The sequence below is a fragment of the Echinops telfairi genome, unplaced genomic scaffold, assembly GCF_000313985.2.
Source record: "Echinops telfairi isolate 266 unplaced genomic scaffold, ASM31398v2 ScPeMD7_7424;HRSCAF=8462, whole genome shotgun sequence".
NCBI classification, from domain to species: domain Eukaryota; kingdom Metazoa; phylum Chordata; class Mammalia; order Afrosoricida; family Tenrecidae; genus Echinops; species Echinops telfairi.
In genome coordinates, this window is record NW_022111324.1 from 29,061,096 (window position 1) to 29,083,740 (window position 22,645).

The following is a 22,645-nucleotide window of genomic DNA, read 5'->3' on the forward strand; positions in this document are numbered from 1 at the left end:
TATATCACTGCTTGAGATCTTCACCAAGTTCAAGTATGCTTTAACCAATCTATGACCGATGGCTGGAGAATGTAAAGCCCGAGCCAACGTGCTAAGAGTATATTTGTAATCCTTCCCCTGTGAAAGCAACTCTGGTTGACTCTTCTAAGATTGGGGTAGAGAAAAAGGCATTTACAAGAGCAACCATTTAGTACCAGTGTCCTTTAGCCTGCTGTATTTTCTGCACTGTCAATACAGTGTTTGGAGCAGCCGAAACCACAAGTGGCACTAGTTTCTGTAGGCCTCAATAACTGCTGTTAATCTCCATGAGTTATCTGCCTTTTTCACAGGCTATACAAGACTTCCATACAGAGAATTTATTGGAAACAAGACTCAGCAGGTCTTTAATCAAAGCTGTAACATTTGCTTGGCTAGGTACCCTATATTGTTTCAGATTAACAATCCAAAAGGGTTCAGACCTTTGTAATGGTTTCCATTAGCATATCCCATTAATACCAGCCTAAGGGCAGACTTACATCCCTTCACTTTTACAATATCAGGTAGAGGTAGTGTTCCCAATTTAGACAATATCCATAACATTCATTTAGGTAGAGGCAACTACGTCATACAAGAACTGTGTAAATCTGATTATCATCCAAATTTTCCCTGTAGCTCCATCAACTGTTGTATCTCCATATCTTATGAATCAAACCTTAGGCCCTTCATTGACAGGTTTGGAAATTGCAGTGCATTGAGCTCCTGTGTTCCAGGTGCCTCCCAAAGGTCTATTCCATACCATTCCATTCCATACCTACCTCCATGCCATATTACTGATGTATCTGCATATGGCTTCAGGTCCGCCCCTGGGCGCTGGACCAGTAGACCCTGGCCCCTTGTCAATGCTAACCTTCATCAGCTAGCAGAATCTCTGCTTCACATGTGTCATGTGGAAATTCCCATCACTACATACCTCCTGTCTGGAGTGAATAGGACGGACTTTTGAGACGACCTTAACATTGGGAAGTTTCCATTGGTCTATCCGATCTCCTGTAGTACTGTATTAGAACCTTTGTATCAACACCATCAGTGATTGCTATATTCATCCCATCTTTTAGCAGCCATCTAAAACTCTCCTACTGGGATAAGTTCTCTCCCAATTTGCCTTTTCACTCTCCTATTATAGGCACTCTGGTGATAGAGTAGTTATGCATTGGATTGCTAGCCAGTCAACAGTTTGATACCACCAGCCATTCCTTGAGAGAAAGATGAGGCTTTCTACTCCTTAAAGAGTTAAAGTTTCAGAAGCACTGCAGCAGTTCTACTTTGACCTGTAGAGTCACTATGAGTTGGTATTGATATGATTGCTGAACTAGTAATCATATTTTGGGGAACACAATTTACCCACATTCAATAACACCTATTATTTCTTAATGCTTCAAATCTGTGTTGGGCAGCTTCATTTTTATAGAGGACAACCCAACCATAATCTGGTCTCCTTGTATCTTGACTTCCTCATATCTTGACCTCTAATGACCTACTTCTCCTCAGCCATTGCTATCATTTATTGTATCCTACTGTCTAAAATCACTTTTTAAACCGTGTTTCTAGTCCTAATCACCTTTTCTTAAGTTGATTGCTGAGTATGACTCATCAAAGCACTCTCCTCCCCTTCCTTTCTCTCCTCTTCCTTTCTCGGCTTGTGCTTTATGGTCCATCATTTAGATAATACTCTGCGAATGCCTTAAATTCCCTCGTCCTTTTTATTCTTTAAGGAGCCCTTGTGCTGTGGTGGTTATGTGCTGGGCTGTGATTTGCATGGTCACATGATCAGTAGTTAGGAACCACCAGCAGCTTGGAGGGAGAAAGAGTGGGCTTTCTACTTCCATAAACACTTACAGTCTCAGAAACCTACAGGGAGTTGCTCTGAGTCACTATTTACTCATTGGAAGTTTGTTATGTTTTGTTTTTATTCTTTTAAGTTCATCTGTTTGGTAAAACTCCCAAATACTCTAACTCACTTTTTATTGAATCTGAGAAGACAGAGACTGCTGACGGAGGAAGGAAAGCAAACACTTTTATTTACGTTATGTTTTTTAAATGGGGCAATCTTGTCAAGCAATCTCACTATATTTCAGATCCATCTTCCTTTCTCTCAAATCTTCTTTATTCTTTTTTATCATTCTCAGCAGATGAGTTTTCCAACCAACTGCTAAGCCGATAAAACTATACTTTTGCACATTTCCCCCTCTCTGAGCTACTAAGCCTATAGTGCCCTACGCTTTAGAGTCTCCCCTTCTCAGGGAACTACACTTATATGCTCTTCCTTCCATACACTCATCTCGTCGTTCTACTAAATAAATCACTCCCTCTCATCAGTATCCTACTTTTAGTGTGTGTTTTCCCTATTAACCAGTAGGTTTAGCAACGGACATTCCTAAGACTCAGTTTCTGAATTATTTTTTTAAGACCGAATAAAAATACTTTATATATTAAAAAGCAATGTGTAATGAGAGTTAATGCTGTTAGAATTTCTTTCAGTATAAAAATAATTTATTGTTACTTATTTTGCCGGTCCAGGGATACAAATCAATTCTCAATACTTAGTTATTATTTTATTTAATAATAAAACCAGAAAATATTGTAATAGTGCAAATTTGAATACATAAGTAATTTTTAAATTATGTTGAAATGTTTTCCCTTAAACATAGATATTAGTTAGCAGCTTAGCTTATTGACATTCAGAATTTTAATTACAGGGATAGGCTTACGTATCCACAACTAAATTGGATTCAACTAAAATAGAATCTAAGACCTGATTAAACTACCTAATCATGATCATTGCATTACCCTTCACAATCCTGTAAACAAAATAAAACAGAATCAAAGGAGTGAAGGATGTTTTCCCTTTAATTAAGAATTTTTATATATACCTTTTTGGGGATAAGAATTACGGAAGTTTGGCAAGAAAGTTTAAAATCTAGCTTCAACTGAATATTAAGCATGAAAAATATTTACAAGGTGTTTTTACAAAAATTTAAAAAGTAGGCATAGTCTAATTTTGATTATAGATAGAGCTAATAAAATCATCTACCTACATATCTACTGTTTCTGCCTATGTGCCTTTGAGGACAATACTGAATATGCATTCAATTGTATCCATCAAATTCAGATCCATCCAAGAAATCTTTGCCTGGCTTACAAAATGGGAAACTTGTAAAAATTCAATGAAATAATGTATATGAAGATTAGATTAGTGGCAAAAAAAAAATTTGCTGTCAAGTAGATCCCAACTAATGGCCACCTCAAGTGTATCCTGCACTGCATAGTGTTCTATAGGGTTGTGATCTTTCAGAAGTATATCCCCAGGTTTTTCTTCAAAGCTGCCTGTAGGTGAACTCCCACAACCAAACTTTAAGTAGTAGTTGAATGCTTAACTATCAGGGACTTGTAGCAATGGGGGTGGGGGGTGGGGGGAATTCACTTCTACCTCCAATTTTGTCCTTAACAATGAGTATATCAAACTCTTTAAAATATGAATATGTCTTTTAGTAGGCTACACATTTTATGAGAGTTCCTTGGTTGCCTTCTGTGAACATTTGAGAGAAACGAAGTGAGTGCTTGAGGTGAAGAAGACCATGAGAGGCCAAGAAAGGAAGAGCAAGACCCACAGAGACCAGATTATGGATTGTTGTCTGCTAGAAACATGAAGACAGCCACGTGATGATGGGATTTGAAGCATTAAGAAGTAATGGGTTTTATGGATTGAATTGTGACCTCCCAAAATATGTGATGTAAATCAACATCTGTTGTGGTTATAATCCCATTTGGGAATGAGTTTTATGTAATAAATAAAGATGGTTGTAAAGTATATTTGAGTTAATCTTCACAAAATATAAAATGAACAGATTAAGGAAGAGGACATGGGGGAAGAAACATCCCAAGCCGCATGATAACTGCTCAGGAAAGGGGTTCTGAAAGGACAAGTACTTTCACCCAGAAATGACACAGAGAGAGAAAGCCTTCCCCCAAAGCTGGCAACCTGAACTTGGACTTTCAGCCTACTAGACTTCGAGAAAAGAAATTCTATTGGTTAAAGCCATTTATTTGTGGTATTTCCATTGTATCAGCACTAGATAAGTGAAACTAAATTTGCTTCTGAGAAGTGGTGCTGCTCTAAAGAATACCGATAATGTGGAAGGAACTTTGTAATTGCGTGGTGGGTGGAGGCTGGAAGAGTTTTAAGCCTGATGGTATAGTGGTTACACATTGGACTTCTCACCTCAAGACCAGCAGTTTGAAACCTCAGCCACACTCCAAGGAGAAAGGTGAGTCTCTTTCTCCCCCCAATAGTTACAATTTTAGAAACCCACACGGTCAGATTTACCCTGTCCTATAGGGTTGCCACGAGTCAAAATCAACTGGTGGCAGTGAATTTGAGTAGTAGTAAAAGCCTACCTTGTCTTGAAGAGACTACTAGTAGAATTATAAATGTCCAAGGAAATTCTGGTAAGGGCTCAGAACCCTGAATTTGGTTGCAAACACCGTCTTTGTTGACTGCTAGGTAAAAGGTATGACATAATGTGAAAATTATGGACCTAGGCCCAAGTTAAAGTTCAAAGTTTATTCTAACTGTATAACTAACCACAGACACTATTTTCTCCATCCTTTAAGAAGATGTATAAAAAAATATTTAACTCGGGGAAAATTTGAGACTCATATGGGATGTTTGTTATATCTTTTTTAAAACTATAAAAAATGTTAGCTTTGTTATTTGTGGCTTCAAAGTTACTATTTTAAGGAATGGGTGCTTTTAGTCAGGACAATTTTAGTAATCACAGCATGTATAGTGTTTTGACTTTTAGGAATTTAATCTTTAGCTTGTTTGTCAAGGGCTTTTAATAGAGCATACAATACACTTGTATTTGACAAATGTATCTGCTCTTAAATAGGGCAAAACTTTTTATCATTAAAACCATATGAGTCATTGAAGGCATACCTGTCTTCAAAATATGATATAAATTAGTCTCAAAGTTATGAAAGTATTCCTACCAAAGCATAGAAATATTTATTAAACACAAATATCAAACTGTGAGACTTGGTTCTCGACACGCCCTCCGTCTAAGTCTACACCCTTCTGCAGGTGGTGCTTCCATCTTCCCAGCCCTTCCCAGAAGAATGTGCTGCTCTGTGATTTACACCACACTAAAATGGCAGTTTTGCTGTCCTTGAGGGACTCAAATTATGTTCCTTTGAAATATTCACTGAGTTTGAGAAATAAAAAGAACTGTGGAGGGGCAACATCAGAGTTGTTGAGGAGATAGAGTAAGATTTTCCAGTGAAATTCTTATAGGACAACGAAGGAGCGATTGCACTGTCATGATGAAAAAATGCACTGTGCAGCTTTTCTGGCCTTTTCCCACCAATATAGTGTTAAATTTTCCTGAAATGTCTTTATAATAACCTCCTTGATCATCCAGCCTCCTTTAAGAAAATCTATGAAGACTAAACCAAAAACATGAGAAACACACCCATCTAACAGTTTCGGAAGAGTAAAGGGATAGAGAATTCGGACAGGTGATTGAGATCGTGCTAATGTCTAGCTGCATAAGAAGGACAGAATCATGTAAGTGGGGAAAATTATCAAAATGTCATGGATAAAGTAGAGAAATTGGAGGTTTTAAAAACGTGTATTCTTTAAAGTGAAGCAGTAAGAGTTGGATAGACTGCAGTGATCAGAGAATGATATATTAGAGCTGAAGATTACAAAAACGAAGTAAAATTGAATGATTACTAGGCTTTGCTATAGTTCTGGAGAGAAATCAATAAGTTGAGAAACTTTGAATACAGATTATTGGATCTTTGTTCACATAGATAGATAATGATCAAATTGTAACAAAAATTTTGAACGAGAGAACACAAGCTTCATTGGTGAAGCAGTAAATGGAAAGGGTGAATGATAGGGGTTAATATAGGCAAGTTGAAATCAACACCGAGTTCATGGGGATTTCCTCCAGAATCGTCTGCAAGCACTAGTGGGAAATGTAGGATTTTTAACATAATTCCTGTACTCTATGGTGTGTGAAATTTGGAGAATGAACCTGTGTTAGTCTGGGTACTTTAGAGAAATCCACAGAAACCCATGTATAAGAGAGAGTTTTATGAAAAGGGTGAGTGCCCATCAAGGAAACATCCAAACCCAGTGCTGGCCAAGCCCAAAAGTTCATCATTAGCTAAGGTGACCAGATTTAAAGCGGGACACTATTGACAGGAGGTGGGGGTGGTGAGGGTGGAGGGGGTTCTGGATTAAAAATTTGGTCTATATGGACCAAATAGACCTTCCCTAGCTTGTGCATTCTTTCCAAAAATCGGGACTTTTTAAAAACGCCAAAAATCGGGACTGTCCCGCTTAGCCCATATGTCTGACACCAGTCCACAAAGTCTTCCTCCATCTCACAAAACACGCAATGATGCCGACTGCAGGAGGAAAGCCAAATCAGTGAATGTCTAAGCATCTTAGCGCTGGCAGAGGTCTCCACATGGCTTCTCCAGGACCCAGGGCTGCATCAGGGTAGATCCATGCGGCTTCTTGGGGATGTCTTGCAGGAAGTGAACCTTGCCAGCTGAAGCAGGGAACTGGCAAAGGCAGTTGCACCCGGTCGGACCATCACAAAGCAAGAGACCCGCGAACTGGAAAGGCGAGGCTCACCGAGCCATTTATTCCTCTGTGCTTCAATTAACCCCACGTGTTTATCTGCCAGGTTGGCACAATAAACTACCTCAGAACCACTTCTGCTCAATAAAACTACAAGGAAAGTTAATTCCCAAAGAAAAGGAATTTGCTGATAAAGCAAGTTAATGAGCTAGAAGGAATATTTCTGGAAGGATCTAGACATAAAGGAATAAGTGCATACAGTGTAACACAAGCTGCAGGATGTTTGTTTGAGAATTTTGAAGGGAAGTTGTGAAAATAAGAGGAAGAATTGAAAAATATGGTAGCATATGTAAACAAATCCAATAAAGATACTTAAGTCCAATTACCAACTAGATTCTAGAATACCAAACATCAAATTGTAATAAAGAAATAAAAATAAGCTCTCCATCCCTGTTAATTTCAGAAATATGTACTCCCCTCCAAGACTACCAATCCTTTGAGAAGAATAACTCTGTCATACACATTTTTACATCCCTATATTGCCCACATAACTGCTTGTATGTATTAAATATGTAGTTAGATATTAGATTAGTATTTGTAGAATGTTTAAACAAAAAGAACAGAAAAATAAAACTTTTCATATGAGTTATATTACTAGTTATATTTGAACAAGTAAATATATTATCATAATTGTATTCTGCAATACATTCATTGAAAAATTCCTTAAAATTCTATAGATTTATTATTTCCGTGTTCCAACCAAAAGTTGATTGGAATCAATTCTGACTTATGGTGACCCTATAGGATAGGGCAGAGAATTGCTTCTGTGAGTATCCAAGACTAACTCTTTCTGGGAGTAGAGAACCTCATCTTTCTCTCACAGAATGCCTGGTGGTTTGAACCACTAATCTTAAGGGAGTGATGTTTAGTTTTCACTTTTGTTTTCAGTACTCAATTAGTTACTACTTACTTTTACATCCACAGTCAATTTAAAATGATAGGATTTTTTTTAATCTTGCCGTTTTTAAATTTAAATGTATAGAGTTTCCAATTAGGTCCTATAAGGAGAAGGTAAAAAACCCTGATGGTCCAGTGAGTTAAACATTGAGCTGCTAATGGCAAGGAATATAAGGCTGTCTACCCCCTAAAGATTTACAATCTCGGAAAACTAAGGAGCAGTTCGATGCTATCTTACATGGTCACTAGGAGTTGGAAGAAACTTGATGGCAGTAGGTTTATAAAGAAAGTATGTGATGCGTTTGGGATAGATGAACTGTCTCCCATTTTTCTTTAAATTAATTTAAGTCTACATAAGGATATATTTAATATATCCATGTGTTATGTGCCATTTTATTTCATTTATATTTGTTGATTAAAATTAATAAAAGCTAACATTTGAGCCATGTGTATCAAGCACTTAAAATATTATTGTACTTTAGGTACAATATAGCCAAGTAGGTTTCCTATTTAATGATTAACATTGGTGACATTTTTCATAATGTGTCAACATTCTAATGTTTCCCATTCTGTTTATTCTACTTCTTCTAATGTAGCTTCCTTGTGTTGCTCTGAATTGTTGTCTTTGATGCTGAGTAAATTTTGGTCCTTTGGTCTGATACAGCTGCTTATTTAAGAGAGCAAATTGCTCATGGGTGATGCTGTTTGTTTCATAAGCCAATTTAGTATTTGGATGAGAGGGGAGCACTGGGATAGGCTTTGGTTCCAAGTTCAAAGGGTATTTTAGGGCAATAATTTCAGGGAGTTTCTCCGGTCTCTATTGGTCCAATAAGTCTTGACTTTTTTAAAAAGGAATTTAAGCTTATTCTACACTTTTCTCCCTTCTATCCCATACCTTCTATTGTGTACCCAGTCAGAATGGTCCGTGGTGGTAATGGTACCATTTAGTTCTGGTCTTAGGTTAGATTCAGACACTCTTAAGTAGTTCACACAACTTATTTTAATTTTCACCACAATAACTACAGTCTTCACCACAATGGGGATATATTATTATTACCCTTATTTTACAGATAAAATCATAGGGGCAGACCTCACACAATTAATGAACAGATTCAAGCCCAGAAAGCTGAAGATACAACTAGAGATGCATTTACACTTTATCGATTATTTAAACACTTATTTTCTCTACCTCAGGCTCCTGGGGGTGAAGGACACTGCACAGAATATTGTATCTTTTATCAATAAATATTTGGTAAACAAGTGAGTGAATGAGCTTTTAAGTTTGGAAGGCAGTTTTTCCATTCCCCACCAAGATTCTTATTATTTTCATAGCCTTTATAATGAACTGTCTTGGCTTTCCTCTCATAGCTATTCCAGTTACTATTTGTTATAAGACATGTTATGACATTTTAAATCTTTATATGTGAAAAGTCATTCTTTTGCTGAGACAAACTGATCTCTTCCTCTTCTGCCCAACAAATAGAAGATGCAGTGTTTACACGAGGGGGATTTGCAATCCAGGATTTCTGCAGCATCGGGCTTCATATGTTCTAGTCAAATCCTGCCTTTTGTTCCACTTTTGATGATGAGTATTATGATCAAAGCTGTGCTCTGGCACTCATTAGTCACCAAGTACTTATTTCAAATGGTTGCTATCATCATTGCCACCTAGTTACTTTTGTTTTGGCCATGGTGGGTTAAATACATTCCTAGGCTTAGTCCTGCTTAAGCTTGCTCACTTTCTATTTTAAATTAATGCATGGCGGGTTATTTCTTAAAGTGTAGAGTTTTCTTTAAACAGAAATTTTGAAAAACACTCATCTGTATTAGCTTTTTTCACAGATGAGAATCTTCTTTCACTGCACAGTCTGACTTCTCCATTCTTGCCCTGAAAAGCTCCCCGGTGTTGCTGTTAACTATGGAGCACATTTGAAAAGAACACATGATTTATTCTTGTTCTATTTCTTCAAGAAAGTAGAACTCTTTTTTTCAAACTATTTTTAGGTACACATTCTCTTTCTTCATTGCGTTACCATCATCCTTTCAAATGTTTGCCTCTAGTCCATAAAACTGACATAAAATTAATGCCAATCTAAAGAATTTTTCTCCTAAGGACATTTACAAGTAAAAGTATATCTTGAAATCATGTTATTTTTAAAATAGTAAGAAAAATAGCTGGAGGAACTTCCTAGTGTCTATTTAGAGAAGCGAGGGAAGGCCACACAGAAGAAATGGAAGGGTAGAAGACAAATAGGCAGAGTGTTTTGTCAATGAAGTTTAAGAAGAGATTCCATAAGAGGAGAAAGGAGCAAATCTGACACGTGCTTATAGAGAACAGAATAAAGTAAGAACTTGGACTGACCAGTCAATTTGACAAGATGACTACAACTATAATAGGAGCGGTTAGAATAAACGCCTCATCAGAAAAGGGTGGAAAAAGTGAATGTACGTGAAATGACTTTAGATTATTCTATCATGCAACATTACAAAGAAAAGCAAATAAATGAATGTTGGGTGTCATTTTAAAATAATGAATGGACATATTTTAAATAATGGACAATTTAAAAAAACTGATTTATACACCGACATAAATAGTACTGCATAAAGAAAGGAAAGCCATGATGCAGAGAGAAGGAGAGTGACTTTGAGAGGAAACCTAACGTGTGGATGAGGATAGACTCGAGCACGGTTGGACTCGTTTGCCTTAGAGAGATGCTTGCACATATCTTCTATCACAGTGCCAGTGAAATCAGTATGTGGATGTAGATTTGGTGGTGGAAAAATGAGGTAGGCCTTAACAGACCACATATATGATTTCAATGACATATGACCATGGTCCAGTGTTTGTAATGGGGCTCAGCCCACTGCCATTAAGTCAATTCTAATCCATGGCAACCTTCTAGGGCACAGTAGACCTGCCCCCGTGAGTTTCTGAGGTGTAACTCTTCATTGGAGTAGAAATTCTCATCTCTCTCCTGAGGAGGGCCTAGTAGTTTTGAGCTTCTGACTTTGTGGTTAGCAGCAGAGGATGTAAAAGTCTCAGGAAAGAAGAGAAGCTATGAGATAGTCATTTAGAAGCAAGGCTTTGACCTAGTTCTTCCTGGTTTAGTCGTGGCCAATGAAGCTAAGCCTGTAAGAACCATAGTTTTCAAAATATGAGTGCCTGGAACAATAACTGTAACAGGGAAAATTATTAATCAGTGCCCTACCAGAAACTTAACCTCCCTCTTAGAAAAAAAAAAAGGTAGCATCTGTGTTGCATAGCAACTAAATCTCTGACCTGGTAGAGCTGGGAACAATGATGCCCTACTCAAAGATTGCTGGAGACCATGCTTCTTTGAATTTTTGGTCTTCATAGTCTTGTCAATGATAGAATCCTTCCCATCAGGGTCCTGAAAGGACTCACTACGCATCTTTTCAGTTACCCATTACAGGACTTTGAGCCCCAACTTTCCCACTCAAGTTATTGTTCCTGTCACCTACAATTTGCCAATGCCAATTCTTCCTGGTTTCAATTCATCAGCCATGTCTGAACTGAGAAGAACTGGTTTGAAGTCCTGTTGCTGTTTATGTTAGGCGCCCTTAAGTCAGTTTTGACTCACAGTGACCCCGGACACTGCTGAACAAAACACTGCCTCACGATTTTCATGCTTGAGGTCATTGTTGCAACCACCGTGTCAATCCCTCTCCTTGAAGGTCTTCCTCTTTGTTGTTGACCTTATACTTTTCATAGCTCTGTGTTCTTCTCCAGGGATGACTTGAATTCTTGCCATCCTTGCCTCCAAAGGGTTTTCTGGCTGTTCTTTCTTTCCTTTTTTCTGTACTTTCAAGACAGATTTGCTTGTTCATGGTATAGTCAATATTCTTTGACAGCACTATAATTGAAATTCTCCTATTCTCCAATTTTCCTTATTCATTGTCCAACTTTCACATGCATGAGAGAATCAAAAATACCATGGCTTGCGTCAGGTGCACCATAAACTGAAAAAAACCTCACTGTCATCTAAGGGATGCTGACTAAGCAATACTGTAGTCCTCAAAAATATCACAAAGCTAAAAAAGCAAAACAAAACAAAAAACCCTATTGCAATGACTTAGCCAAAAGCTTGACTAAGTCATTGCAATAGGGTTTTTTGTTTTGTTTTGCTTTTGACTAAGTCATTAAAGGATTGTTTGAGTAGCTTGTTCCACAGGGTATACATAAATGGGCTTAACATGAGGGAAATGGAAGTACCTATATACTCAAGTATAAGCCGACTCGAATATCAGCCTAGGCACCTAATTTTACTACCAAAAAAATGCATTAAAAATGTGCTGAAAAACTCGACTTCTACATGCGTATATACGGTAGTCAAAATTGTTATCCTCTTATTAATGTCTTCTTTGGCTTAAGTTTTGATACAGGTAAAGATTCAGCTGCCACGTGGCTGTTGTTAGATGCCCTGGAGTCGATTCTGACTCACAGATACCCTATGTACAACAGAACAAAATAGCACCTGGCCTTGCTCATCTGTCCTCCTCACAATGATTAAGTTTGAGCCCATTGTTGCAAGCTGCTGTAACAATCCATCTTTTTTGTCACCCCTTCCTCTTTTTTGTCACCCCTCTACTTTACCAAGCAGGATGCCTTCTCTAAGGACATGTGATGGTCTCTCCTTGTAATATATCCAAAGTACTTGAGATGAAGTCTTGCCATTGTTGTCTCTAAGGAGCACTCTGGCTGTACATCTTCCAAGATAAAAATCACACCCTTTAGAATCATGATACCGACCATGACAGAGCAGTCAAGGACCACTTCTTATATGTTCCCTGCATGTGTGCATGTGATTGTCAGCAGAGGATCAGCATTACAGAGTAAACTGTCAATGACATTGGAATCACAGAATTCCAAATCCAGTAGCAGGATAATGGCAGGGACTATTATGAAAACAGCAGTTATCCAGCAGCTTAGGGTAAACATTTTGTACAACTTGTGGTTCATGATGGTCAAGTAAGAAAGGGGTTTGCAGATGGCCGCATATCAGTCTTAGGGTGTGGTGACTACGTAATCTGTTGTCAATTTGAGAGGATTAAGAGTGAAGGGTTGAAGGTCATAATCAGGTCATAGCTGGATTACCTCATTTGGAGGCAATAAGGAGATAAATTGCTCACTGGTGGCGGGACACAGGCTGACTCATGGGGAGATATTCCAGCTGAGAAGACACATGGAGCTATGTTAGTGCCCTAAGCTAGAGGAGCCACGTAGATGCCTGCCAGCGCTGAGATGCTTACACTGCCACTGGATCCACAAGACTTTCCACCCACTGGCCTGTGATCTTCCTGCATTTGGCATCATTGCAGGTGTCTTGTGAGTCTGAAGAGGACTTTATAGATTGGTATCGGGCATATGGCTAATATCAGACTTAGGGGCTTCATAAGACTGGGCTGGGACGTTTTCTCAATATTCAATTGCTCTTGTATATAAAGTTCTCTCTTATACACATATGTGTGTGTCCATAAATTTGTTTCTCTAGTCAACCCATACTAACACATAGGGCATGGTATCCAAGAGGGAAAATTCAAACATGTCCGTGAAAAACAATTGACTTATGCAAGCATCATAAGTAATGGTCCTGTCACACCTGCTGATATGTTGCACTGGAATACCTGGATGGAGTCAGAGGTGATCATTTCTAAGAAGGAGAAATTTTGGAGAAAAAAGGTACATGGCAGTCTTGAGGTGAAAATCCACTAATTTGAGGAAGATGATGGTGAGATTTCAAGTCACACTAAATAAGTGGGTGATAAGCAGAAATCTGCATCTGTGGGTCTCTGCCAGTACCAGGCTTTGGTTAGGGCCTTTGGGTTTCTCATCCTTGGCTCCTGACATCTGCTCAATTTGAGAAACATAGGTTTGAGAAGATGGTGGCAGTAGTTTTTCTGATGAGTCAGGAAGATGAGTTGATCATGAATATACATATATTTTTAATTCATACTCCTAACTCTTTTAGTCTGTCATTCAATTGTTTTGAAATTTGACTTTGGACGTTCTTGATCACTATCAATGGAAAATATACATGTTATACTATATTATGAAATACACATATCTCTAAAATAAAAGTATCACAAAAATTACTAACTCCTAGAATGACCTACCATCTGACTTTTATTTTTATATTTCATTGATAATAAATACAAATATCATTAGATGGATTAATGACCTACTATTTGACATGACTGGTAGTTCTGTAACTCACATTATTTTACTTAATGTAGTCAGAAAAATTGTCCTTACTAAGTGCAGTTGGCCTTAGGTGTTTTACTTAATGTGGTCTCTATGGAATTTTTATAACTCGTTACATTTCTCAAAGACAGATAAGTTTGATGCAGATTCACCTATAAGTGCCAGATAACTCTTGAGAGTCTTCTCTTCTTTGCCTGACAGTTATTTAAAAAGCCACGCCCTGCTATCTAGTTAACTAAAGAGACATCCTGAGACGAGCCTAAGACTTAAAGAACTTCATTGTTCTGTTTTCTTGCTCATGGTCAACAATTGTTTCCTGTGGTTGCCCTGAAATCCAAATTAATGTAATGTACATGACTCCCTAAAATGTAAATTTCAAAGTAAAAAATATATTCACTATGTATTCTGATCTCAAAAATAAATAGAATAAAATTCTATTCCACTTATTAAAAAAAATACCTCAATGATCAGGGGTGGGGGAATCACATGAAGTAGGTCTTTTGCAGCAGATGGTTTCAAAGCAATGCTCTGTCATTTTATCCACTGCTCCTTCCATGAGTATTGATTGTCGATCCAAGTAAAAGGACTTCCTTCACAATTTCCATTTTCCCTCATGTATCATGATGGTTACTGGTCCAGTTGTGAGGATTTTTGTTTTTTTTACATTACAGTGTAATATGCACTGAAGGTTATAGTCTGTTTTTTTTATAATCAGTAGGTGCTTCATTCATAAATGTACCCAATAAATGAGCTATTTTTAGTATTATTATTGATGAATAAAATTTTTTCAACCAGAAAATCTGGCAATCTGGCATCCATTTTAACTTTTCATCTTAGATAAAATGAGTACTGTACTTGAATTGTAATTTTAACAAATACTCCTTTTGTTTTATAACTTCAATATGGTACCATGCTTTCGCATATTTTTGTTCCTTGCTTTAGTCTAATTATATCAGACTAACAACTTTTTTTGTAATTTTGGCTTTATAATTTTCAAGGGCCTTCATAGTGTTGAGAAATAACAGGCTCCAATAGAGAATGCATTTTCTCATGAGAATTTATTCACTTTAACAAACAAGATAGCAATTAGCAATATAATTCAAAAGACCGCAGATAATAACAGAGAGAACTCAAGATGTAAAAAACAAACCAACAAAAACTCATCACTACTTATATAATGTGAAAGTGGGTTTTCTTAAATGTCACATTATTACCCATATCTACCTTATCTACTAATTTCTGAAAAAATATTTATGTAATAAAAGGTTATATAAATCAAACCTAATTGAGAAAGGCTAATAATAAGACCATTTTAGTGTAAAAAAAATATTTCCAAGTATAATTGCAATGAGTATACTTGGTCTTCACTAAAGTCATATGGATACTACCAAGATCAACTTTCAATGTGTAAAAGAGCAATGTGAGGGAAATGGATACCACAAATCTTTATTCAATATCTTCATCTTCCACGTCGGCCTGCTCCAGGCCATGAACTTCTCTTTCAGGTAGTAACCCATACTCATTTAGGAAGGCCTCCACATCTCCAGCAAAGGCTTGCCCAGTAAGCTGGTCAGCAATGCTAACGAAATTGCTTATGAGCTCCCCACCTTTGTACACCAGCAAGGCGGGGAGGACATCTGAGGAGAAGCGGTCACCAGCACCCGTATTAGAGGCTTTTATTTTACAGAACTTAACCATCGGGTACTCAACAGCAAGGCGCATTAAACTACTGTTCAGAGCACTGCAGCCCCTAATGGCATCTTCATAGATGTGGACGATGATGGTGGTAATCTTCTGCTCCTTTTCAATGGTGTTCAGGAATTCCTCCCCAGTTTCCAGCTCATATACAAACCCGTATCGAGGCCCGAAACTCAGTTTCTGGTGCATGTCCTGCATGCACTGCCTGCGGTATTTACGAAGGCAGTTTTCATCCTCCTTGTCTTGGTGGATTAGTTCATATTCTTGAATACTCATCTAAAAGTAGATGGGGAAATAGAGATCATTCAGTCAGAAATGTATATTCCGTAGGTGCAGCAACACTGCTCTTAACCCTGTAACTTTTTAATTTGTTCTTGTCCCCACTCAGGGATCATCTTTCTTCTCATTAGCTTCTCCTTCACCTCATTCAAACTTTTGTTCAAAGATTCCCTGCCTTGCCTACACCACCTCAAGGAGCGCCACACGTTCTATTCTTTATACTGGTTAATTTTTCTTCATCGTAAGGAACACTACTTGACATGGTTATATATTTATTTGTTTTCTTATTAATGTCAGCTTTCCCAACTGAGAAATCCTGCGGGGGCAGGTGTTTTGTCCATCTCCTTCATCACTGTGTCTCCAACATCTGCTATCGTGTTGGGTACATAACGGGCTCACTAAGGGCTTCATAGTTAAGGAATGGTGAGACGCATGCATACGTGTTGCTGAATACTGCTCAGCCACACAATGCTCCCAGCCTCGCGCAGCCCCAATCATTTAACTCTCTGCCACTTTGGAGAAAAGTTTACAGAAAGAAAGGGGGTGAAAACAAAACCAATAATTCCGTCCTCTTTCTGTAAAACTTTCCCCAAAGTGATGGAGAATTGTCCATTGCTGCACGCCAGTCGATTCCGATTCCATCAGGTAGAGCTGCCTTTTGGAAATGGATAGCCAGGCCTTTTCTGCACCATGCATCTGAGTGTTTTCACACTGCTCACCCTTCAGTTCATAGAGAAGCAGAACTCATTTTTGCCGTCCAGGGACCTTAGCTAGAGCTATGTTGTCATTGCTGTGTGCTGTCAGGTCATAGTGACCCTTTGTGACAGCGGAGTCTTTCCTCCACAGCGCCTCCTAGGGAGCAAAAAGCCGGGTCTTATTATCCAGGATAGGAGGTTTCAATGTCTGACCTTTAGTGTAAATTTAGGAAATGGTGTATGGCACAAATAATTAATTGCTCGACTACTAGTCGGGAGGTTGACATTTGGACTGACCCAAAGGTGCTTCAGAAGACAGGTCTGGTGGTCCACTTCCAAAAAGTCAGAGCCTTGGCAATTCAGCGCCGGACAGTTTACTCTGCACACTATGGGTCGGAATCAACTCCACAGCAACGGACAAAAAGAACCTTAGTGTCAGAGTTTTAATCATGTTAATGTTGCACACTTGTATAGTACGATAATTGTGGCAATGCATATTCAATTTTGTCTTTTCTTCACATCCTTTAAAACCAGGGGAAGACGTGTAATCATCATTCCTCTGATGGAACGTTTAACTGCTTGTCCACATCACATGGTGAGTCAGTGAAGGAAGCAAATCTCTAAAACAAGATCTTACCCTTCAAGGTCAGAAGGTGGAAGCACAGCGTATTGCTGATGCATGCTGTGTCTGCTCAGAATCAGTGCACTGGTTGGAGATAAATATTACACCAAAGTGATTGTCCCCCACAAGGAAAATCACTTCAAAAAGCAAAACAAGAAAGAAAAGAAAATCATTTCTTGGCTTATATTATTATTGTATGATTCCAATGGGCTCTTATTTGCATTGAAAATTACTTTTTTAAAAAGGAAAGAAGGAATACTGAAATGTTACCACTTTTCTTAGCTGCTAACCTGCAAGCTGGCAATTCCAAAACCACCTGGAGGAGACAACAGAGAAAGGCCAGGTAATTTGCTTCTGAAAAGTTAGAGCCAAGAAAACCCTGCAGAGAGTCCTACTCTGTAATGCACCAACCAGGTCTCCATGAGTTAGAATCGACTCATTTAATAATCAGAGATAATCCCCAGCAACAGTTTAGAGACTGTCTTTCAATACCATGCATTGACATACACATATTCTTATCATAAGTCACCTCAGAGTGGGTTTTGACTCCACGGTCTCATAGGTGCAGAGTAGAACGGCACCTATGGGATTTCAAGGTTGTGACCCCTTGAAAGTAGACTGCTAGCCCTATGTTCATAGGGGTCTCTCGGTGAGTTGGCATCACCAACATTTTGGTTCATAGTAGTTGAATATAGAACTGGTTGTGTTTCCTAGGGACTGCTACACATTAAGTAACAGGTAAATATGTGATATTTTGTAAAAAAGTGTTGCTTTTAAAAATTCATATATATACATATATATGTATATTAAAGTGGTTTATTCTACTTACCTCCTTCCTCCTTCCGTTTTCCTTCCAAACAATCATGTCCTTCTAAAGAATACTATCAATTTGGTGAGTAGCTTTTCATATGAGCAGATATATGAACACATGTGCTTACATGATGAATTAAGTGCTTTAAATAATGGGATAATATAGTTTGTTTTAAAATATCTGTATCTTGCTTTCTTATATAATTGTACATTGAAAACTGACTCTAAGTCAGTTCATGTAACTGTCACACATTCTTTTAATAGTTACCAGGATAAACATTCACTTCATTTTCAGTTTTTGTCGGTACAAAAAGTGTTGCAACAAATACTTTTGTAATATTTCTGAAGTGCTTTTTGTAGCTATTTATGTGGAAACCACATTGTTAATTATTTATGAGGAAGTTTCAAAAATTTTGTGAAAAGATGGAATTAAAAGATAATGGAAAAGTTTGAATAATTTTTAAATCCTCCTATTTCTCTTCACTTACTGACTACTACATTGTCTGACATTTTGCATTTATGACAATAGTAAAACATGTATGATCTGGATAGTCTGTGCACTAGCGACATCTGTCTGGTAATGTCAGACACTGAAGCGCAAGGTGGCAGTAATGCTTTCTCTGATGGTTAGGGTTGTGTGTCAACTTGGCTGGAGCAGGATTCTCAGTGGTTGGCAGTTAGGTGATGGTGTCATTTGGCGACAAGGTAATGATGTAATCATCTTCCACTTTGTTATCTGATGGGGTCTTCCTTGATTGCCACAAAATGACAATTTTGCACAATGACCTCGTCTTTGGAGTCTAATCATGTCCCTAAGTGAAAAGAAGGTATGTTAATTTTTACCTTACCTTTCTTCCAAATCGTTCTTTTGAGTCTTTTTCATTTCTACTGTGAGGTGAAGACATTCGCCTGAGAATTTCCTTCTTGTTGGGTGGGATTGAATCACTATCTTCACTTTCTAATTTAAACTTTCTCCAATCATGTATTACTCCTTTAGGTCCTGGAATAAAATCTAAAATTAATTATTTCCCTTTTATTTTCAGGAGGACTATTTCCACAATTTCAATTTGTGTAAGTATCACCATGGGAATAGACTTGTCATCTCCTGTATCAGATACAAATATCTTGTTTGGGCTAGAAATTTCTGACAGCCCTGCTCATAAAAATGCTTTCCTACATTAATCTTGTTAAATTGGCTTTGGCAAAGAATCTTTCTGAAACATCAGCACTAATGAAAATCTAAATTATGCACCTTGGATTATTAACAAAATTTTGGAGTAAAAATATTAAAAATTAAAATGGTGGGAGTAAATCTAAATTTTAGAAAAATAGTACCTTTATTAAATAAGAAGCAAACTTTAGCAATTAACTGAAATAGGGACCACACTATTACATAAAGGAAACCGTGCTTATTGAGGGAATAAATTAATTTTTAATCAGGCTCCAGAAAAGGATAATATTAGTAGTTACGCAAATGACCAGTGAGGGGAAAGTCTGACCTCAATGAACAAAATGAACAAGATGACTTCAAGAACTACATTCCCAAACCACCCAGCACTTTCTAAGATTGTAAAATTTCTTTTACAAATGTGGAAATGATGAGTAAATAACCTTTCAGATTAAAAAAAACTGAATTAAATCCACGAAGATCCAACTAGAACCCTGGTATTCAATTGCCCAGACAAATGTTTGAAAGGAGCATCTCAAATTCTTGAAAATACACAGTTTTGTATGGAATACTCCTCATTAAAACTTAACCACATACATATCCTTAATATTGCATTTGTAAGTAGAGAAAAGAGAAGCCTTGGTAGCATAGTGGTTATGAGTTGGGCTGTTACCTGCAAGATCAGCATTTCGAAACCACCAGCCACTTCATAGGAGAAAGATGAGGCTTTCTACTCCCACAGAGTTACAGCCTCAGAAACCCACAGGGGCAGTTCTACCTTGTCCTATAGGGTTGCTATGAGCCAGAATCGCCTTGATGGCAGTGAGTTTTTATAAGTAGATGCATTATCTTCTCCTTATTACAGTCTAATAACCTTATTTTTCAATAATTTATCTATAGAACTTATACTCAGGAAATTTCTGTTTTCTTCTGTAGTCTTCTCCGGGGAAACAGATGAAGCTATTTGTTCCTATAAAGATGTACAGTTTAACAAACTCTGTTTAGTGTTGTGATGAGTTGAAATGGACTTGATGGTGGGGGTTGGTGTGTCTGGGCTTTATGGAGTCTTCCAGATTCATTTTCTGCATATGTAAACATGCTTGTGTATGTATTTATGTATGTAGAAAAATAATTTCATTTTACTTGTCCTACAAATATCCGTATATTATTATATATTTTTCCTCCATCTTTCTTCTTAAAAATTAATCATTTTATTGGGGGGAAGCTTACAAATCTTATAACAATCCATCATTCATTGGTATTAAGTGCACTTTTACATATGTTGCCATCAACATTTCCAAAACAATTCCTTTCTACTTTTGACCCTTTGGTATCAGCTTAGCGGCAGCAGAACATGCCCTAGAGGCTGCAGCACTGAGACAAAGAGACAGAAAGCTGGTCTTCCCAGTCCACAGACGGAGTCAAGTTGAATGCCTTCAGGCAGAAGGCTGGCTTGGAAGTCAGGGTGCCCTATGGGCATTTGATAGCACTAAAGGAGCAGAGCAGAAGTCAAGAGACCACATGACTGAAGGGTCTAGGATTAGCAAGCAGCAGGTCTGCCAGCCTGGCTGAAAAGAGGTGCTATGGACAAAGAACCGAATCTGAGTTCTGATGATGACTTGTAACCTGTTAATTTTCCTACCTACTGTAGCTCCATAATCATGAGTAATTTCTGTGAGTTCTGTGTGGACCATGAATTGTTATTTGAACATACAAGAATGATTGAACCATGGCACATTGCTGTAGCTACTGGAAAATTTTCTCTCATTGAGGGTGCCCTCCTCCCAATACATGCTACTTTATCAAGCATGTATTGGGAAACTGACTATCATGTGAGTTGTGAATATTAATCCTCAATTTACTAAGTTAATTTTGGATTTCCTCTGATTTATGTTTGCTAGGCAGCTGTTTGCCTGTTGGCCATCTTGCCTTCCATTTCCATACTCCCTGCCCACTTGATTCCTTTTTTTTCTTTCCTTCCTTTCTATAACTTTATCAATCTTATCTTGTATGTTATAGGTTTTGTATCATGCTTAGAAAGGTATTGATCACACTGCTATTATATAATGACTCATTGTATAATAAGTTCCCATGTATTTAATGTAGTACTTGTGTGAATTTATTTAAACTGTTGGATAATTGGAAAGACTATGGCTCCTATTCATAAAAGAAAAAAAGGAAATCTTGGTCAAATGATATTCAGTATAGTTAAAAGAAACATGGCTTTTCGTTTTCAGTCATGCTACTTGATTTTTTAGCTTAGTGGAATATAGACAGCCATTAAAACTTTCTTTTTTAAATCGTTTTATTAGGGGCTCATACAACTCTTATCACAATTCAAACATACATCAATTGTGGAAAGCACATTTGTACCTTCATTGCCCTCGTCATTCTCAAAACATTTGCTCTTCACCAAAGCCCCTGGCATCAGGTCCTAACATATTAAGAAATCTAGTTCAAATGAATTAAAGTTGGAAATTTTCTGGAGAGATGTTAACATCTGTTTGATTCAATAATATTTTAGATGTCAAGGAGTCCATGTAGAAAAGAATGTTGGGAAACTGATTGTGGTAGCAATTGTACATTCTACTTGAGGTGATTGAAATATAGATGATATGCAATATGGATTAATCCCAACTAATTTTTAAAAAGTAAAATAATAATAATTTAAAAAATGATTTCCTTAATATTATTTTAGGTCCAAAGTTTTAAAATCAAATACTCAAAGTATTCCTTTGTCTTTTAGTCCACTATAGTTTACAATGGCAAAAAGAGCTCATATTGAGGGAATTGGGAAAGAGGAAAATTAATCAATTATAGTGTAAGTAGAGAGATTTTGTGATTGTTGGGTAGGAAGAAATTCTTAGTAAGTATGCTTCTCAGTCTTTACCTTAGAAATAAAACTATTTTAAGAATTGTTCAATTTGAAATTGATTACACAAAGCAAGTGTGCTTTGAAATAACTATCAAACCACCTAAAGATAATTACAGGAAATATATTTTATATTCAATAATTCTTTTCTTCTTCTAGGTTTGCTTACCTGTATGTGTGGCTTGCCCTTCAAAATCTTCTTCAAAACTTTGGCTTTTAGCTTCTTCCATTTTAGGGACTGAACTTGATACAATCTATCAGACAAACAAAGATATAATTATGACTCATAGAAAATTATAATTACGAATGAAAAATTTAAAAACTATGCTTGGAGCTCATTTTTTTCTCAACAAAATAAACTCATCCTAACTTGCTCTAATATGTTTGAGCAAGATGTAGTTTGAGGCACCAAGAGAAACAAGACATCAGTTTGAAAGAGCTCCTATGAGTGACTTCATCAGTCCAGCCAAGAACTTACAATCAAAGCAAAAGCTACCAAGAGATGGAAGTGGTTCAGTCAAAGCAAAAGGAAACTGGTCCACAGGAAAGGTCATAGCAACAAATGTTGGCACGCTTAAAGAATTTTGCTTGTTTACTTTTTCAGGACAAAGAATTGTAACAAAATGTGTTACCCTTGGGCAGTTACCCACTAGGTCAGTAGTTCAAAACCACTAGGCACTTTGTGGGAGA

At 37.4% G+C, this 22,645-nt stretch overlaps 1 protein-coding gene across 1 annotated transcript; it reads right to left on the reverse strand.

The window, feature by feature from the left end:
- Positions 1-15,257: 15,257 nt before the first annotated feature.
- PDC (phosducin) lies at positions 15,258-22,203 on the reverse strand. Its single transcript, XM_004706663.3, has 3 exons — positions 22,125-22,203; positions 18,764-18,915; positions 15,258-15,785 (listed from the first exon to the last, which is right to left on the reverse strand). Exons 1-3 carry the CDS (start codon positions 22,183-22,185, stop codon positions 15,258-15,260), a joined length of 741 nt encoding a protein of 246 aa, XP_004706720.1. The 5' UTR covers positions 22,186-22,203.
- Positions 22,204-22,645: the final 442 nt, after the last annotated feature.